This window comes from Typopeltis vanoorti, chromosome 4, assembly GCF_054136105.1.
Source record: "Typopeltis vanoorti isolate ZY-2024b chromosome 4, IOZ_Tvanoo_1.0, whole genome shotgun sequence".
Lineage (NCBI taxonomy): Eukaryota > Metazoa > Arthropoda > Arachnida > Uropygi > Thelyphonidae > Typopeltis > Typopeltis vanoorti.
Window position 1 is genome coordinate 86,018,031 of NC_143552.1, and position 18,172 is coordinate 86,036,202.

Here is an 18,172-nt window from a genome sequence, read left to right on the forward strand (position 1 = left end):
AGTGTGAAACCCCACTCAGAATCACATCTGCTGATGAAACAATCAGATCTAAAACTCTCAATCCTTGTGTGTCCTCTTTTACATATTGTCTGAGATATTTGTCTCTCAAGAACTTGAGAAATTCATTTTCCTTATTCCCAAATGCTATCTCTTCATTTCAATCTATGCCACCATAATTTAAGCCTTCATAATAATCACTCTTCCCTTGTTCACTGACTCAAGTTCCTTATACATTTCTTTATCACTTCCCTCCACATTCCCTGGCCTACAGCAATATCCAACTAAACATCTTCCTGTGAATGTCCACCTCACCATACTGATTCAAAACCATTGCCACTATTTACATCTCCACTTTGTTTGGACATAATTTGCCTGTTATCATCAACAGCTCCCTCCCTTCTTGTCTTTGTATCCTCATGGAAAACATCATACCTTCCATTTCTATTCTCATCAGGATATCATCCTTATCCAACTATGTTTCACTTATTCCAATAATTTTGGGTGTGAGTAAACTCAAACAACAAAACCATTTTGTCTCCCTTATTTCTGATGCTTCTGGCATTTGTAAATACAGTAATCCCTTGATTAGTGCATCATTTTTTTTTGATACCCAAATTCAGTTAGTGCACCTGTAAAATTCGATTAGTGCACCCATATACATCTTAAAAATAAATGTTACAGATTTTTATGGCTAACTATTTTAAAAAATCACTCACCAGAATAAAATAAAATAATTTAGTTATCGATTTAAAACATTTTACAAAGTTATTTTTAATGGCATGCTACACTACTTCCATGTATACTATGTTCCAAATTTTTGCCGCCAAATACATCTTCTTTCATACAATCTATGGACCAGGGGATTATCGCAACCTTTAAGGCATACTACCTGAGAAGAACATTTAAACAGGCAATAGAAGCAACATCTGGTGAGAATTATATGACATTAGTAGAATAATTCTACTAATGTCATATATGATGACATCAATATTGGAATGAAATTACTGCTGGCAATATGCGAGCTGTTTGGAAGCACATTCTTCCACATTGTGCAAAAGATTTTGGAAGCTTTTCAAATGAAATAGATAATGTTGTTGAGGAAATTATCAACATCGGGCATAAACTGGGTTTTGATGAGATTGACATTGATAACGTCCAAGAGTTAATTAAATCTCATTCTGAAGAATTGAGTGATTCCGACCTGCTAAATTTAGATGCACAGAGGGAAGATCCCGAAGAATGTGAAGAAAATTTAACCACTGATAGCCAGCCAAAAGAGATTTCACAGAAACAATTTGAAAATATTTTTAGTACAATCGAATTTTTTTGTACAATCAAAGTTTTTAAGCAGCAATGCTTAGAGACTGACCCTGATGAAGAGAGAAAAGCAGTAAAATTTGCAGAAGAGGCAATAGGGGCCATACCGTCGGTTGTATGAAAAAAAATAAACAAAATGCCTGCCAAACTACATTAGCTCAATTCTTTGTTAAGAAATAGAATAATAATATTTATATTCTGAATATGTTTTATTGTGTTTCAGCTTCATGGTTTTCGTTTAACTAGGCCCTGAGACATACCTTAATTCTTTTATAAAAAAATTAAGGTTCTGAAAAGAAATTTGAGGAATGAATTATACTTTTTCCCATAGATTATTATATTTGATGTGCATTTTCAATTAATGCACCTGCTTTAAGGAACACATTAGGTGCACTAATAGAGGGATTGCTGTACAGCAATTCACTTTTAGGTCTATAACCAGTCCTGTCCATGCCACTTGTAGGTTGTGATTTCCCCATGCCTAACCATTCCCAATTGGTTTTATCACCACTTAACTTATGTTAACATCTTTTCAGACTCAGCTACATCCTGTACATCCCAGGCCATCCCATTGCCATTTCCTTATACTGAGTCTGCTTATTCATCTTGCATTCTCGTTCTATCATTGTCACTCTCAGTAGTACTACTATTCTTATTTACAATCTCTTCAGTGTCACCAGTTCCTCTCTCCTGATCCTTTGCTTCACCTCTTACTTCCTCTGCTCTCTGACTCGCACCAAATCCATTCAAATGTAATCCATCACTTCTGTACATTTCTGTCTTTCCTTTGAATTCATCCCACACATTCACAAACTTCACTCCCTTCTCCTCATACAGCTCTGTCAACATACCATTCATGATCCCTGCTCTTCATCTCAATTCACCATTATCATGCCTAGGCGACACACCACCCACCCTTCCAATCACATTGTTATCTTTCACTCTCCGCAACAATCTCCTGATATCCTTTCTTACATGATCCTTATGGCCAAACAGGTCATTTGTTCCAACAACCACCACCTCGCTTGATGGTCTTCTTCTGTTATCTAATGCATCAATTATCCTGATAATTTTCCCTCCTGGAAAACACACCTTATTAAATCTCTTATTTACCACACCTCAAATAATGGAATCTCCATACATTGCTATTCTTAATTCATTCATCACCTCTTTTTCTCTGCTTTCCTTCATCCTAACCTTCTGTACTTCCATTCTTATCCACAAAACTTCTCATCTCACTATGCATATTTTTCATTTCACTTCCCACTGATCAATCATTTTTCGTGTCTTGCATCCTGACAATTACACTATCTGTCAGTCTCTCATTCGTTTTTGCTTCCTCATTCCAACTTTCCTTAGCTTCCACAGTGTCACTCGCTTTTGTTTTTTCAGCTATACTTTGTTTCATTTCTGTAGTTCTTCTATTTGTGTGATTTGCTTTCATTCCTTGGTGCATAATTTGCTCCTGCAATCATGCACTCTTTCATTCCATCTGCCAGTTTAGCATTTACTGATAACTCATAGTCTAAGAGAATATGACACTTGCAACATATCCATACCTCTCTCTCTTGTCTCCTGTTCAGTCTCTCCACAAACACACCCTCCACGTTGTGCCATGTATACTTGTTGAACGTACAGAACTACAAAGTTGGAAGGATATCAACATTTCATGGAAAGCGTTAAAGGTGATTAAAGACAGAGCTTGAAGAACAATTAAGGTGGGAATGAAATGGATGTTCAACCTTAACATTTAAGGGATTCATAAGAAAAAGAAGATAATATGGAAGGAATAGCATGAGAATAAGAGTGAGGGGAGTTATGAAATATATAAAGCATAGACCAGAAAAGTTATGAGTATTATATGGAAAGCTAACTTGGAGTATGAAAGGAAATTGGCTGTGCAGGCTAAACGAAACCCAAAAGAATTTTATCTTTATGCTGCAAGTAAAAGAAAAAACGAATGTGGAAGAATAACTAGTGAATGCAGATGGTACCCTTGGGTCAGAAGCAGATGTGATAATTCAAATAATGAGTGTTCACTTTGCTATGATCTATCAACTAGGTTCAACTAGGTGTATATAACATAATGTGGTGCCACACTGGATGAAGAGAGAGAGAGACGTAAGGTTCAAGAGCTGTTGCAACATGGGCATCAATTCAGCAATAGGGCCATCTGAGATATCAGCATATGTTCTAAAGGAATGTTTTCAGCTGAAATGGCTTGGCTCTTGACATGTTTGGTTAACTTGAGTCTCAGCTCAGGAAAGATCCCTGATCTTTCCTGAGTGTGTTTTGCAAAGAACAGTATAGATTTATTAAAGGGAGGTCATGTTTTAGCAGTTTGCTCATTTTATAACAACATTGCAACTGAGTTGGATAAGGAGAATGAATACACTGATACTGTTAGACTTTGCAAAGCCATTTGACAGGGTGTTATGTGAAAATCTGTTGCATTAACTGGAGAATATGGGATGGAATATAAACTGTTCACTTGGATAAGCAGGTGGCTGACAGAGAGGCTTATGAGAAAGTGATACATGTTGGGTGTGAATCTGCCAGATTTAAGGTGAAGGTCCTTCCCAAATAATATTGGGAAGGACCTAACAGGAGATGTTTAATTGTTTGCTGATGATGCAAAGATAGGTAGGCATAATCAGAGATGCTATCTGATATATAGCACTTACAAAATTATCTGAATAGGCTGGACGTGTGAGAAAATGATAATAGCTGTCAATTCAATGTTAGTAAGTGTAAAGTTATGCTCTATGGCATGATGAAATTTTCGACAATATATTATATGTTATGGCACAAGGGTGGGAGTACCGAACTTTGACATTCCCCTTCAGTACATTCACTATGAGATATGCCATTCGACTGTAGAAGAGCATGTGTAGAGGCTATACCATTACATTTAGCTGTAGCAATGGTGGTGATGTTGAAAGAAAATACAAATGTATGACATGTTTGTGAGTAGTTTGTTCGTCATTTCCGTGAGCATGCCTCAATCAATAGTGTCATCATTGTCTTAATCAAGAAGTTCCAACGTACCGGGACTGTTCTGCTGCAATGCAAAAGTCATTCAGGGAGACCACAAGTTCATGTTACAGTCTCCAAAATGCAGTCGATGCTGAACATCAGTAAAACTTGGGATACTGAGGTGGTCACTACAGAGAATCTTAAAAAGATTTTTGCCTTTTTGTACATTGTACAGATGGATCAGTGTTTAACAGTAATGAATTATGCAGGATTGCAGGAATAATGTGCTGGCCAATGTCTATGAAGAGCCCTCCTTCCTCCATAATGTGTGGTTCTCGGAAAAAGCACATTTCCATCTAAGCAGTCATATAAACAGACAAACCTACAGGTTTCTTGAGAACTGAATTTGTCCAAGAGAAACCTCTTCACAATAAGGTCATCACATGGTGTGCGGTTTACAGCCATGGCATAATTGACCCTACTTCACTAAAATAGAGTGGTGCAACCATGACCTTGAATAGTGAACACTACATTGAGAATGTGTTTGTTCCATTCACCCAGGAATTACATGAGATGCATCATGCAAAATAATTCCATTTCATGCACAGGTATTCTAACAGGATGGAGCAGCCTGTCACACATCATGTGGTTCCAGAGCCTATTTATCACAACACTTCCCCGGGAGGCTAATTTCGAGGTTAACAGAATTACTATACCCTTCACAATCTCCTGATCTCACATCACTTGGTGCCTTTGTTTGGAGTATGTTGAAGGAATGGATATTCCACCATGACCCACCTTCTAACCTTGATGAACTTAGGGATAAAATTGTTCTCCAAGATGACAGAGAATCTTCTTCACTTACAGAAACTGTCTTTAAAGACAAGGTGCCCATTTTGAGCATGTAATCTATTATTGTTAATGCTTTATTTGACCAAAATTTCACTGATAGTTGTGAATGTACGTTACATATCAAGTTTAAACATATATTTCTTTGTTAATATATGTTTCATAACATATACATTGCAGTTATTTAGCACTGGGGTTTTTTGTGTCATATTTTATATGGGATCATGTTATAAGAAATTAATGAGATGAGGGATTTTGGAGTTATTATCAGTCATTCATGGAATCAACAACTCATCGTGGGAGATCCTTCATTGCACACACACACACACATACACACACACAGCCTCATCATACCATGACTTGAATTCATTCACTGTCTTCAGATTTAGCATACTTTCAGGCAGTGTATTTCAAACACCCACATCTCTCCATGCAAAAAACCTACTTCTCACCCCTCTTCTCATACACCCTCCTTATACAGTTTCCATGAATGGCCTCTTGTTCTCTCCCTGTCGCCACCAATTTAGTGGAAAATCTGATCCACATTAATCCAGTAATAACCCCTTACCAATTTATATGTCTCGACCATCCCTCCTCTTCCCCATCCTTTTATCCACAAGATTCTGCAACTTGTATTCCCTCAATCTGCCTTCATACTCTATATTCCAGAACCAAGAAACCACCTTAGTCCATCTCTGAATCCTTTCCAAGATTTCTTCAACCTTTTGAAAATTAGCTGGCCAACTCTCTGCACAGTAATCTATGTGCCATCTCATCAAAGCCTTACACAGTGGAATCATAGCTTTCTTACTACTACATATCAGTGTTCTCTGCATCGTCGACATAGTGTGCTGTGCTCTTCTCACAATTTAAGCAAAATTTCCCTGAAATTTCAAGTGTTTATCACCAACACCCCCAGATTTCTTATCTCTTTTACCTCCTCTACCAATCTCATACTCTACTGTGTTTCCCAGACTTTAAAACCTTACACTTTGCTACATTGAACTAGTAGTTTCATTCATTTGCCCATTCAGAAAGTCTCTTCAAGTCCACTTGCAAGTCATCAACATCCATTGTACTTCACCTAGTTCTTCCCAACTTTGCATCATCTGCAATCTACTGTATATCACTATTCAAGCCCTTCCTAATGCCATTTATATACAAATTAAACAGTAGTGGATCCTCGGATATAACTCCTCCATGCACATTTTCACTTGGTTATACTATAAATTAAAAATGCCAAGAATTATATTCTTAGTTTTATCCAAGTGTAAGCAAACAATGTTTGCACATAAAGTATCTTCACCTGGGCTACTTTTATATAAAGGCTGAGGACTTCACATTTTTTAATATTTTTTATATTTTTTTTTAAATTTACAACTTGCTGATATTTATCAGATAGCCAATCTCCACTCCGATGTTAATTGCCAGCTGGTTATGCGGCAGTCTATCAAAGGCTTTAACAAAATCTGAATATACCAATGTGTGCACCCCCCTTTGTCCAATGCATCTGTCACCTTGTTATATTAAGTAGATTGATAAAACACATTTCCTATAGCAAACCCATGCTGTCCATCAAAGAGAATGTTGTTGTAATCAACCCATTTCTGAATCTTGGTCCTCACTAACCTCTTTGACACCTTTACCACAACTCCAGACAAACAGATTGGCCTGTAATTTGAAGCCTTAGTCTTATCATCCCCCTCTCCCACTTTATGAAGTGGAACAGTTTTATCCTCTTTCCACTCCTTTGGAACTTAAGAAAATTTAAGACTGATGTTAAAGAGGTAAGTTAAAACTGTTAACCCCCTAGAACATTTCTTGAAGACACGTGCTGATATACCATCAAGTTCTATTGCTTTATTGACATCAGGTTTACTCAATTCCTCATATACTTCCTGCTCACTTACCATCAGCGGCTCCTCCTCCTTCCCCACTGCTCTGAAGAAGTTCTGCATGATGTTACTTTCATGAGGATGAAATATCTTTATGAATTGCTCATTTAGTATCTCAAGTACATCCTCTCAGCAATTATCATTTTAACATTTTCACAATCAGTATTATCCTTCATAATAATTCTTTCCTCTACCAGCCACATATCGAAAAAACTCCCTGGGATTTCTTTTGCCTTTATTAACTAACTGCTGCTCATACTGCACTTTTGCTTTCCTTACCAAGTGAGTTACCTCTCTTACTTGCTTTTTGTACTCCTTGTGGAACTGACTGTTACTACCACTCATCTTATGCTGCCTCCATAATGCCTCCTTCTTCCAAATTGCATGCTTCATCTCTTCGTTCAGACATTGCCTCTGCCAGAGAGTTTCTGAACAGGTCTTGATTTCCTTTGATTGATTTCAGCAGCATTGATTTCCTTTCTTTTTAACCTTCATTCCATTCCATTCCATGATATAGCTGCAACTTGTCTCCTAAGCTTGTCATAATCACCCAAGTAATCACTTTGTGGTCACTCTCACAAATTGGAGGAAGATTTAACATCTCATTTATAATAACATCCTCTGATGAGATGATCAAATCCAAGACCCTTGGTCACCATGTACACTCTGTTATGTACTGCCTAAGGTAGTTGTCTCTCAAAAAATCAATTCATTATCTTTGTTCCCTAATGTTTTCTGTTCATTCCAGTTTATATTACCATAATTAAAATCTTCCATAATGATCACTCCTCCCTTGTTAGCTAAACTGATTTGCCTATAAATTTCCTCCACATTACCAGGTCGATAGCAACACCCAACTAGATATTTCATTCTTATTCATCTTCACCTCGCACCATACTGCTTCAAAACCACTGCCACTGTTCATTCCTTTCATCTCCACCTTAGTTGGAAATACTTCTCTGCTACCATGAACAGCACTCCTCTCATCTCCCCTCTGTCATGCCTATCCTCAAGAAAAACATAATATCCATCTATTTATTCCTATCAGAATGTCCAAAATTTAACCATGTCTCACTTATTCCCACAATGTTTGGACAAATATACTCTACTAATGCTACAATTTCATTTTCTTTATTTTGAATACTTCTGGCATTTCTAAACATACATGCTAGCTTATTTCTGGTTCTATAGCAAACCCCACCAACCCCTCTCCTCAGATATGACTCCTCCATAGCCCCACTGCCCTAACCACTCATCTGTCATCACTGATCTTACACTTCTGAAGATCAGTTGTGTAAGATCTCCCCACATCCTTGGTCATCCCAATCCTTTCTTGTACACACATCAGCTCTTCTCATGTAGTGTTTCCTGTCTAGGTGTCCTTCAGAGGTGTAACAACTGTGTCACCCAACTCAAAAGTGCAACTTTCGAGTTGGGTGACATACATTAATGTACATTAGGAAAAACTGCTACAGAAGTGTATCAAGACTTAAGAAAAAAAGTTTACAGTGATGACTGTCTGAGCTGTGCACAGGTGTTCTGCTGGTTGTTTTAAACATTTAAAGAGAGTAGGGAGTCCCTAGAGGATGAATCATGCTGTGGAGGCCAATTTCTGCATGTATAAATAAAAATGTGGTGAAAGCCATGAAAATTGTTACCCATGACAGGTGAATAACCACTATGATACTTGCTGTACAGCTTGCACCAAATGTGACATGTCAGAAAAGAACTGTTCCACAACAACAGTTGGTTCTGTTGAATGACAATGTGCACTGTATGCCTGTGAAGCACTTTCTGGCTTCAAAGTTGATCTGTGTTATTGAACATCCACCCCCCCATTCACCAGATTTTTTGACTCCTGCAGACTTTTCCCCTTCCCAGAAATAAATGGTGCCTTGAAAGGGGAGCTCTTCAGTGACATTGAGGACATGCAATGTGGTGTGATCCAGAGATTGAAGGAGGTTCCCATTCAGGACTTCCACCATATCTTCAAACACCTGTGACAGATGTAAATGTTATGTGGATTCGGAGGAAGATTATTTTGAATCTGTGTAATTGACAATTCCAAATATAGTTCTTTGTTTTGATATAATAATTGTTGTCTCATTACTTAATGGACACACTGTGTAATTGCAATTTTTGCAATGTGACCTTTGAAGAAAGGTTTCCTATCCACCATTCGATTATTAGAGGTGTGGTAAATGAGAAGGTGCACAACGTTTGCTTTCCAGGAGGTAGACTGAGCAGAATGACTGAAACATTAGATCAGAAACACAATACAAAGATGAATGTCAGGATGTTGCTAGAGTAAAAGATAACAGTATGGTAGGAAAGGTAGTCAGCATATTGTAATAGCATGTTGTGATATGATAATGATGAGTTGAGAAGGTAAGTGAGGATTATGAATGGGATGCTAGCAGAGTTGTGTGAAGAGAAAAGAATTCATTTTTTGAATGTGCAAGATGAATTGAGGGAAGGAATGGAACTGTATAAAAGAGATGGGCTGCATTTAAATGGATTTGGTGTGAGTCAGCTGGAGAAACTGTTACTGCAAGAGAGAGTAATGGCTGAAGTGAATGATGGAAGCTAGGGATGGTAGGGGTGACATGGAACAGCAGATAAGTAAGATTGGAGAGCTTGTGAATGCAGAGATTGAAGAGAATGAAAGAGAAGGAACAAAAGACAAACAGGGAAATGGAGGTTAGGGTAGACAAGGACACACTGCATGAGAAGGGAGGATGATGAATTACAACACACTCTAGCGGTCCAAACTATAAACATGTTTGTTACTTTTATTCAGAGGGCTATTCTGTAAAAAAAAAAAAAAAAATCAATCTCATTACTTAACAGGTACAACTGAAAGGATAATTGGGATGTTGAAACATTGACATGTAAGGATAAGGAAGTTGTGTTGTCTCTTTACAAGGCCTTGATATGATCCAACTGGACTACTGTCTGCAGATTTGGGGATAAAGAAGCTGTGGAAATGGTGAAAAGAATTGTAGCACAGATGATATTGGGATTATGGAATGTAGATTAGGAGAACAGATTGAGAATATGTAGACCTCAGGCACTAGTAAGCAGGAGAAAGAGGGGAGGGGAGGATTCATTATTATTGAATCCCTCATCTTTTTTCTAAGGGTGGGTCTATGTAGGATATCTGCTATTTAGCGATATCAGATTATCTTACATTATTTTTTTTTTAGTGGCAGCTCAATTTGAATAAATAAATAAAAAGGAATGGATAACTTTTAATTTTGTCATGGGTGTAAACATTTCCTATATACATAACAAAAAATGCATTATTTCTTGAAATCAGAAATTTCTTCACCATTGTTATAAATAAGAGAAATCTTTGTATTGTTATGGCCTGTCGCAAACTGTTTCAATTGCAGTAATTATTTTGTGAATAATTATTGCTATAAATTAATTAGAACTCGCATCTAATTTAGTTTTTTATTTCTATAACTTAAACTTGAGAGAAGAAAACTGTAGTCTTGTTTCCAACAAGCAACTTTCATCTCACTTACATGCTGCTTACTACATCAGAAACTATAGTGCTCATGTACAGTCTGTACTTCCGAAGAGGAAGTTGAATTAGTGTAAATGAAGAATAGAATAGCTATGGCATTGATTAAAACATACAAGACTTTCTGAAAAGTCAGAAGTTTAGGGACATTATTAAGCCAAAAAGGTGGAAAAGAGCATTATGAGGGAAACAAATAGTTATCCCAAAATAACAGATGAATTTCTTTCAAAGGAAGCTAAGTTGTAGTTAAATAAAAAGTGATGTGTAGTTTCTTCCAAAATAATGGACAGTTCCTTTTGATATGCTATGCAGCAAACATGTTCTAGTTAAACAGTGTGAACCTGGAAGTAATAAACTTTTTTGTGTTCAAGGATAAGGAAGTCATTTTCACAAGAAAAAAAGAACTTATCTTTGTATTTCAAGGAATAGAAAAAGAATGGATATTGTAGTGAAGATATGAAAGAAGATGTGTTTTTTTTTTTTTTTTATTTAAGAAATGTTGTGCACAAATTATCTTTTTTTTTACTTTCATAGAAAAACAGGTATAAGCTAATTAGATTTCTGTAGCTACTGTTTAGAGCAAAGAAATTGTGCCTTAAAAGTTTGAAGTTTGCATATTCTCGTGAAATCCTGTGGTCTTGAAGAAAAGAGACCAAAAATCTTGTGTGGTGTTCATAGTCTTTAAGCCTGATATTAAGTTTGTGGACCCTTTTCTCTTTAGGAGATAAGTTTATATTTATAATGCAAATTTATGTATAGTGCTTACACTAATATTAATTGTTTGTAAATAAAGCTGTTATTTTTGAATTTTCTTTGTTTCTCACTCAGTCTCTTAAGTTAACTTATAATAATAATATCCCATATTCAAATTTGTGAAATTAACTAAAAAGTTAATAAACCAATCGGATACATACTACTCTGCCATATATAACCAAAAGATAAACACCACTTTGGAAGCAGCACAAGATGAATAATGATAATAATCAGTTGTACGAAGAGTATAAATGGCAGGCCAGGAGAGTGATCTAGTTGTAAGGGAGCAGAAGTGCAGTGAGCAGAAATTACCAACACAGGGCAAGAAAAAATCCTCGGGAGTTTTTTCGATATGTGGCAAGTAGAAAGAAGAAGATTATGGTAAGATGATGTTAATGGATGAAAGTGGGAGAAGATTGATAACTTCTGCAGAGGACATAGTTGAAATATTCTGTGAGCAGTTCATCAGGGTATTTCATTCTCTGCGTGAAATTGGAAGCTCAAGTGTAGGGAATGTAATGAGAAGACTTAATGGTGAATGAGCAAGAACTATATGAGTAGTTAAGTAAGCTGGATGTCAATAAGACAATAGGATTTGATGACATGTTGCCACATGTCTTAAGGGAATGTTCCAAGGAGTTTGCATCAGCCTTAGCCACCTGTTTAACAAGTCTTGCAACAGCACAAATCCCAGTCGAGTGGAAAGGAAGTAAAATTGTTCCACTACACAAAGGTGGTGTAAATAAGGCTAAGGCTGCAAATTATAGGCCAATCTGTATATCTGGAGTTGCAGTTAAGGTATTGGAGATGTTGGTGAGATATAAGATACAAAAGTGGGTTGATAACAGTGGTAATCTTTGTGCTTATCAGCATGGGTTTGTAAAAGGGAGGTTGTGTTTCACCAACTTGCTTATATACTATAACAAGATAATGAATAGTTGGACAGGGCAGATGCATATACGGTGGTATACTTACATTTTACAAAGGTCTCAGTATTTGTATATGGGAAATATATGGCTTTGCATTACTTCAATCTTGGCATCTCTTCTGGGTCTTGTTCCTACTGATGAGACCTCAACAGAGGTTGAAACCAGTCTGGATAGTGGCTCCTCCCATAATGCATAGCATTATACACATCCAAAAGTATGTGTGCTTTGAATTATAGGATACTAAAGCAACTGATGTGAAGTCATTAGAGTCTATATACAAGTAGCCCAGTCTTGAAGATGACATGCAAATATTATTGCTTTCACTTGGATAAAGGATTAAATCAAAATATTGGCATCTTTAATTTATAGTATAACCAAGTGAAAACACTTTCAGCATGCCACATTACAAGTCGGTAACTAAACTGAAGAAGATGCAACTGGATGACAGATTAGTGAGTCGGTTAGGCAGTGGCTCTCAGATAGGTATCAGCAAGTTGTGTGTATAGGATGGAGTATCCCGGAAGATCAAAGTCACTGGTGGTGAGCCGCAGGGGGGGGGTCTGTTTTGGGACCATTGTTATATAATTTGTATTGTATATTAATGATATTGGGATGGGTTTAGCGGATGATATGCAACTGTTTGCAGATGATGCAAAACTGGGGAAAGTGATGAGGAATCAAGCAAATGTTGTGACCTCACAGGAGGACTTGAATAGATTGCATGAATGGGCTATGGAACTGTTAGTTCATTGTTGCAAAGTGTAAGGTTCTGAATTTGATAGACAACAATGGAATGCAAATTATACACTTGGTTGAGAAATTTTGGAGGAAGTTCAGGAAACAAGAGACTTTGGAATGGTGGTGGACAAGGATCTGAAGTTCAGAGGTCACTTTGCACAAGTTGTGAAGTCATCAGTTATGGCAATGATGTGGAGGACCTTAGCATGAAGAAATAAAGAGATTCTGGTTCCATTGTATAAGGCCTTAATCAGGCCTCATATGGATTATTGTGCATAGATTTGGTCCCCTGTTTTCATGATGATTAAGATATATTGCAAGCGGTCTACTGAAGACGGACTAAGGTTACCACCTTATGTGGAATATGAAAGCAGATTGAGAAAATGCAGTTTAAAAAGCCCTGTGAATAGGAGGAAGAAAGGGAATATGATTGAGACATTTTAGTTGGTAAAAGATTGTTACCAGGTTAATGTGGATGAAATTTTTCATAGAATGTGGAAAATAGGTAGAACATGGGGACATTCCTGGAAGCTGTATAAGGAGGGTATGAGCAGGAGAATAAAGGCAGGTTCTTTGCATGGAGAGTGGTTGGTAAGTGGAATGCTTTCCCCAAAATTCTGGTGAACGCAGATATGCTGAATGAGTTTAAAACACTGTTTGATGGGCTTTGTGTGTGACTCCTGTGATGAGTCTTTGACATGGAGGTCTCGTGTTAATGATGATGATAGTAATTTCTCCATACCATCACCACCATTTACAAATTTCTTGGGGGATTATATATAATTGCCAGTTTTTTAACATGATAAGATTCTGATGTTAACAATTTTACTGTACACGTATTTAGTATATAAAGAGATTGTAAAAATTTTCAGAATTCCACAACCAAATTTCCATAAAGCAGATCTTTATATGATAAAGAAATATAGTATGGTTTCACTGATATTTCTTGCATTATGAGCTTTATTTATTATTTTTTTTAAAATAATCATTAATTGGTTTTTTATTAAATGCTTAAATTTAGAATTTCATTCCATTTCTTAGACATCATCTGTTCTTTGCTTAATAACAGATTTGTGATCGCATTCGTCAGTCTGCACAAGGAACAAAACGGAGAGTTTTTGTTGTGGAGACCATGGGAGGTTACTGTGGATATTTAGCAACCCTTGCTGGCTTGGCAGGGGGTGCTGATGCAGCTTACATTTGTGAAGAGCATTTCTCAATTAAAGACCTAATTGGTGATGTTTATCATATGCAAGCAAAAATGGCAGAAGGTGTTCACAGAGGACTTATACTGAGGTAAAACAACTTTCTTAAATTTAATGATTATCCAGATCAGAAATAATAGCTTTAAAATTTTATATATTTAATCTGTTGTTTTCATCATCATCATCCTTTCAGGGATTTAGGCCCAGTGGCCTGTCCTGGTCTCATTCCATCTTTTCCTTGGATGTTCCTAGCTGCTATATCCTCCAACTGGGTGGTATCAGAGTACATTTTGGGTAGTCTTGAACTGTCCATTCTTTCGATATGTTCATTCCACTTCTTTTGGTATTCATATATTTTGTTCAATACTGAGTCTATTTTTAGTTCTTTACATATTTCTGTGTTTCTTTTTTTTTTGGCCCAGAGAGAGTATAGTCTGCTGTTCTGTTGTTTTATGTCATATATTTGTTATTTAGGTAATCATGGTGCAAAAATGAACATGAATTGATGTAGCTTGACATCATGTTCACATACAGTCAGTTAATAAAATATGCAAAAGCATTTACTGGAAACCGTGAATCATTTTGCAAAAACATTTGGAAACTCTTATCAAGAAGTCTTAAAAATATAGTTCTTGAACTTAAAAACATGATCACTGTTGTACATTGCTCATGTTTTAAGTTTATGGTAGTTATCAACACCTATTAAGTACTGTTTATTAATAACTCTGTACATCTCATATTTGGCACCTATAAAAGTGCCATGATTAGTAGTTAATATTTAATTTCCAAGCAATTGTGTAGCTGCATCATTATGTACAAAAGAGAGCCATGGATACACTTAAATGTCTTCATTTAAGTATATCCATGACTCTCTTTTGTACATAATGATGCAGTGTTCTCTGAAATTTAGAGAACGCTGCATCACAATTAGCATTACAATCAGGAAAGGAAATCAGTAGATTATGACAATGTATAATATAGTTAATTATTATAAAACTTAGTTGTTTCAATCTGTTTATTGGAATCATTTTCAATCAATTTCAAGAATGCATAGTGGCTATTGCAGAGGGAATGCAGGAAAATGCAGACTAGCAAGCCTCTCTTTCTAATGCAGTTCTGTCATTTCTTATTAACAGTGTGACCTGAGAACAGGATGCAGTTAATTATGAAATAATTACCAAATTAAGTACTTCAGTACGCTTAGTTACAAAACAGGTGCTTCAAGGTTTCCTTATAAATTAGCTAGCTAAGTTTTTTAAGGAAGCACAGCGGTAATAATGAAAAAAGGACTTAGGTCTTCCTAGAAAAATTTTTTATAAATGAAGGCAGCATAGAATTATGATGTGCTTTTTACAGTATGTGTGTGTATATATATATATATATATGAAGATAGATAGATAGATAATGTTTTTACTAATTGAATTAATTAATAATTGTCTGATAGTCACACACAGAAGTTGCTTTATTTTAATAAGGCAAGGTTCCACCATATTTAGGACTAACTAGTCTGTACAACACCCAATGTAAATCTTGAATTGTGAAGTTATAAAAATGTAATTGTTTTATTGTTACTGTGCGTTTTTAACTTGCCACCATATATACATATAACATTTCCTTCAAGGGCTTTAGTGAGTATGGAAGTGGCGAACCCAAGGTAGTACCTGATGTTGGACCAGGCCTTATTTCATATTACACCATACACCTGTTATATTATAATTAGACTGCTCCCTACTCTTCTTTCTTTATTTTCTTTTTGTATCTTCTTCCCAGATATTTGCCATACTTAGTAGGCTAAACACACACACAGAAGAAAGCAATGGCACACCACTTCTGTACATATTTTGCCAAGAAAATCTTATGAACAGAGGCTTAAGTTATTGAGATATAATGCTGGAAGATGGAACGCCCAAGTTGGAAGGAATCGAAATGGTTACTGGGGAAGAACAGAGAGGAATTTTCAATGAAGTTAACAAGAATGATGAAGCTGGTTTATCATTCTTGGTTCATCATCCTTCTGGAAGTTCAGCTTCTGATAGAGGTAATTTCAGAAGAAGACACCTCTTTTCTGATTTACATAAAATAGGAACATGGAATGGAAGAAGCATGTAACAGGGAAAACTGATCTGGTAAAGAAAGAAATGAGAACTCAAGATTTTAGGAATCGGTGAACTGAGATGGACAGAAATAGATCACTTTGATGTCATGATGAATTACTCTGGACATGAAAACTTTCGATAAAAATGGATCGCATTCATAGTTAGAAAAGAATATACAGAAAACACATTTTGGATTACAACACGGTGTCCGACAGAATAAAGGCATATCCAGTGAATGTTACACTCCTATAGGTGTATGCACTCATTACAGAATCAAGTGAAGATGGGGTCAAAGAATTTTAGGGTACATTGCAACAAGTAGTATACAGTATTGATAAAATGGATTTTCTCTTGATATTAGGTGATTGAATGCAAAAGTGGGAGAATGAGGCATCACTGGAAAATTTGGTTTAGGATTGAGAAATGAAGCAGAAGAAGTGATGTTGGAGTTTTGTGTTGAGAACAGTTGCTTTATTGCAAACACTTGCTTTCAACAACATAAAAGAAGCTTGTACACATGGACATCACTTAAGTGAATACAGAAATCAGATAGATTATGTGACCAACATGGCAAGGAAGGCAAAATCAGATTATGAGAAGAATCTAGATGAGCAGGCCAAAGGAAATCCCAAAGACTTCTTTTGTTATATGGCAAGTAAGCGGAAGAATGACTGGAAGAATAGCCTTAATGAGGCGATAAAGTGACAAAAGCAGATAAAATAGTTGAGTTACTAAGTGACTACTTTGCAAGAATATATTGTCCTAATAAGATTACTGCTTTAACTTATGTGACACACACTAATGTGGAAACAGAGGTGGATGAATTGGAAGTTCTTGGGATATTGCAGAATTTCAATGTAAATACAGCTGTAGGATAAGACGGGATATCAGTTCGGGTTTTGCAAGAATGTGCAAGAGAACTGGCAGTGCTTTAAGTCTCAGGTCTCGTAGGTTCCAAGGGAGTGAAAAAGAGGGCAAAATAGTTTCCTTGCATAAGGGAGATTCTAAGACTGTAATAGCAAATTATAGACCAATCAGTATCTCAGGTGTGGTGGTAAAAGTAATGGAAAAATTGGTCAAAAAGAGAATTCAAGAATGGGTGGATAAAAATATGATACTGTATGAGGGGCAACATGGCTTTGTGAAGGGTCAGTCATACCTTAGTAAATTATTATTATTATTATTCAGGCCTCCTTGGAGTCAAAAGACTCATCGTGGGAGGTCCTTCCTAAGAAACACAAAGTCTATCATACCACTCCTTAAACTCATTGACCGTTCTCGCTCTCACCACTTCATCAGGCAATGCATTCCATAGTTCAACCACCCTCCATGCAAAGAAACCACTCCTCACCCCTCTTGCAAACAGTTTCCTTTCATAACGTCCAGGGATGGCCTCTTGTCATCACTCCTTCCTGCTGTCAACCAAGCAAAAGAACTCCCCAGTGTCAGCCCTGTTACCACCTCTCAACAGTTTAAAAGTCTCAATCATATCACCTCTCCTTCTTCTATCCACCAAACTCTGCAATCCACTTACATTTACTAACTTTTTATAAATAGAGTAACAACAGCTGAGTTGGATAAAAGAAATGGCCATGATGATTCTGCTGTATTTTGCAAAGGCATTTGAAAAACGAATACTACATGGAACTCCGTTATGCAAATTAGAACAAATGGGAATGGATATGTAGATGGGGGGGGGGCTGCTGAACAGATATCAAAAAGGGGTATATCGAGGGGCAGAATGAAGGTGAAAACAGGTAACTAGTGGTGTGCCACAAGGTTCACTGCTGGGACCACTATTGTTTGTTTTGTACATAAATGATATTGGAAATAACCTGAAAGGAATATTCAGTTTTTTGCTAATGACACAAAATTAGGTAAAGTA

General features: G+C 36.5%; 1 protein-coding gene across 1 annotated transcript in view; it reads left to right on the top strand.

Annotated features, from left to right (window-relative positions):
* LOC150107472 (ATP-dependent 6-phosphofructokinase-like) overlaps positions 1-18,172 on the top strand; it is a 443,838-nt gene that overhangs the window by 369,156 nt on the left and 56,510 nt on the right. Inside the window, exon 17 of the mRNA XM_090391320.1 lies at positions 14,056-14,282. Coding sequence (XP_090247446.1) covers positions 14,056-14,282 — 227 coding nt within the window. The remainder of the gene's footprint in view (positions 1-14,055; positions 14,283-18,172) is intronic.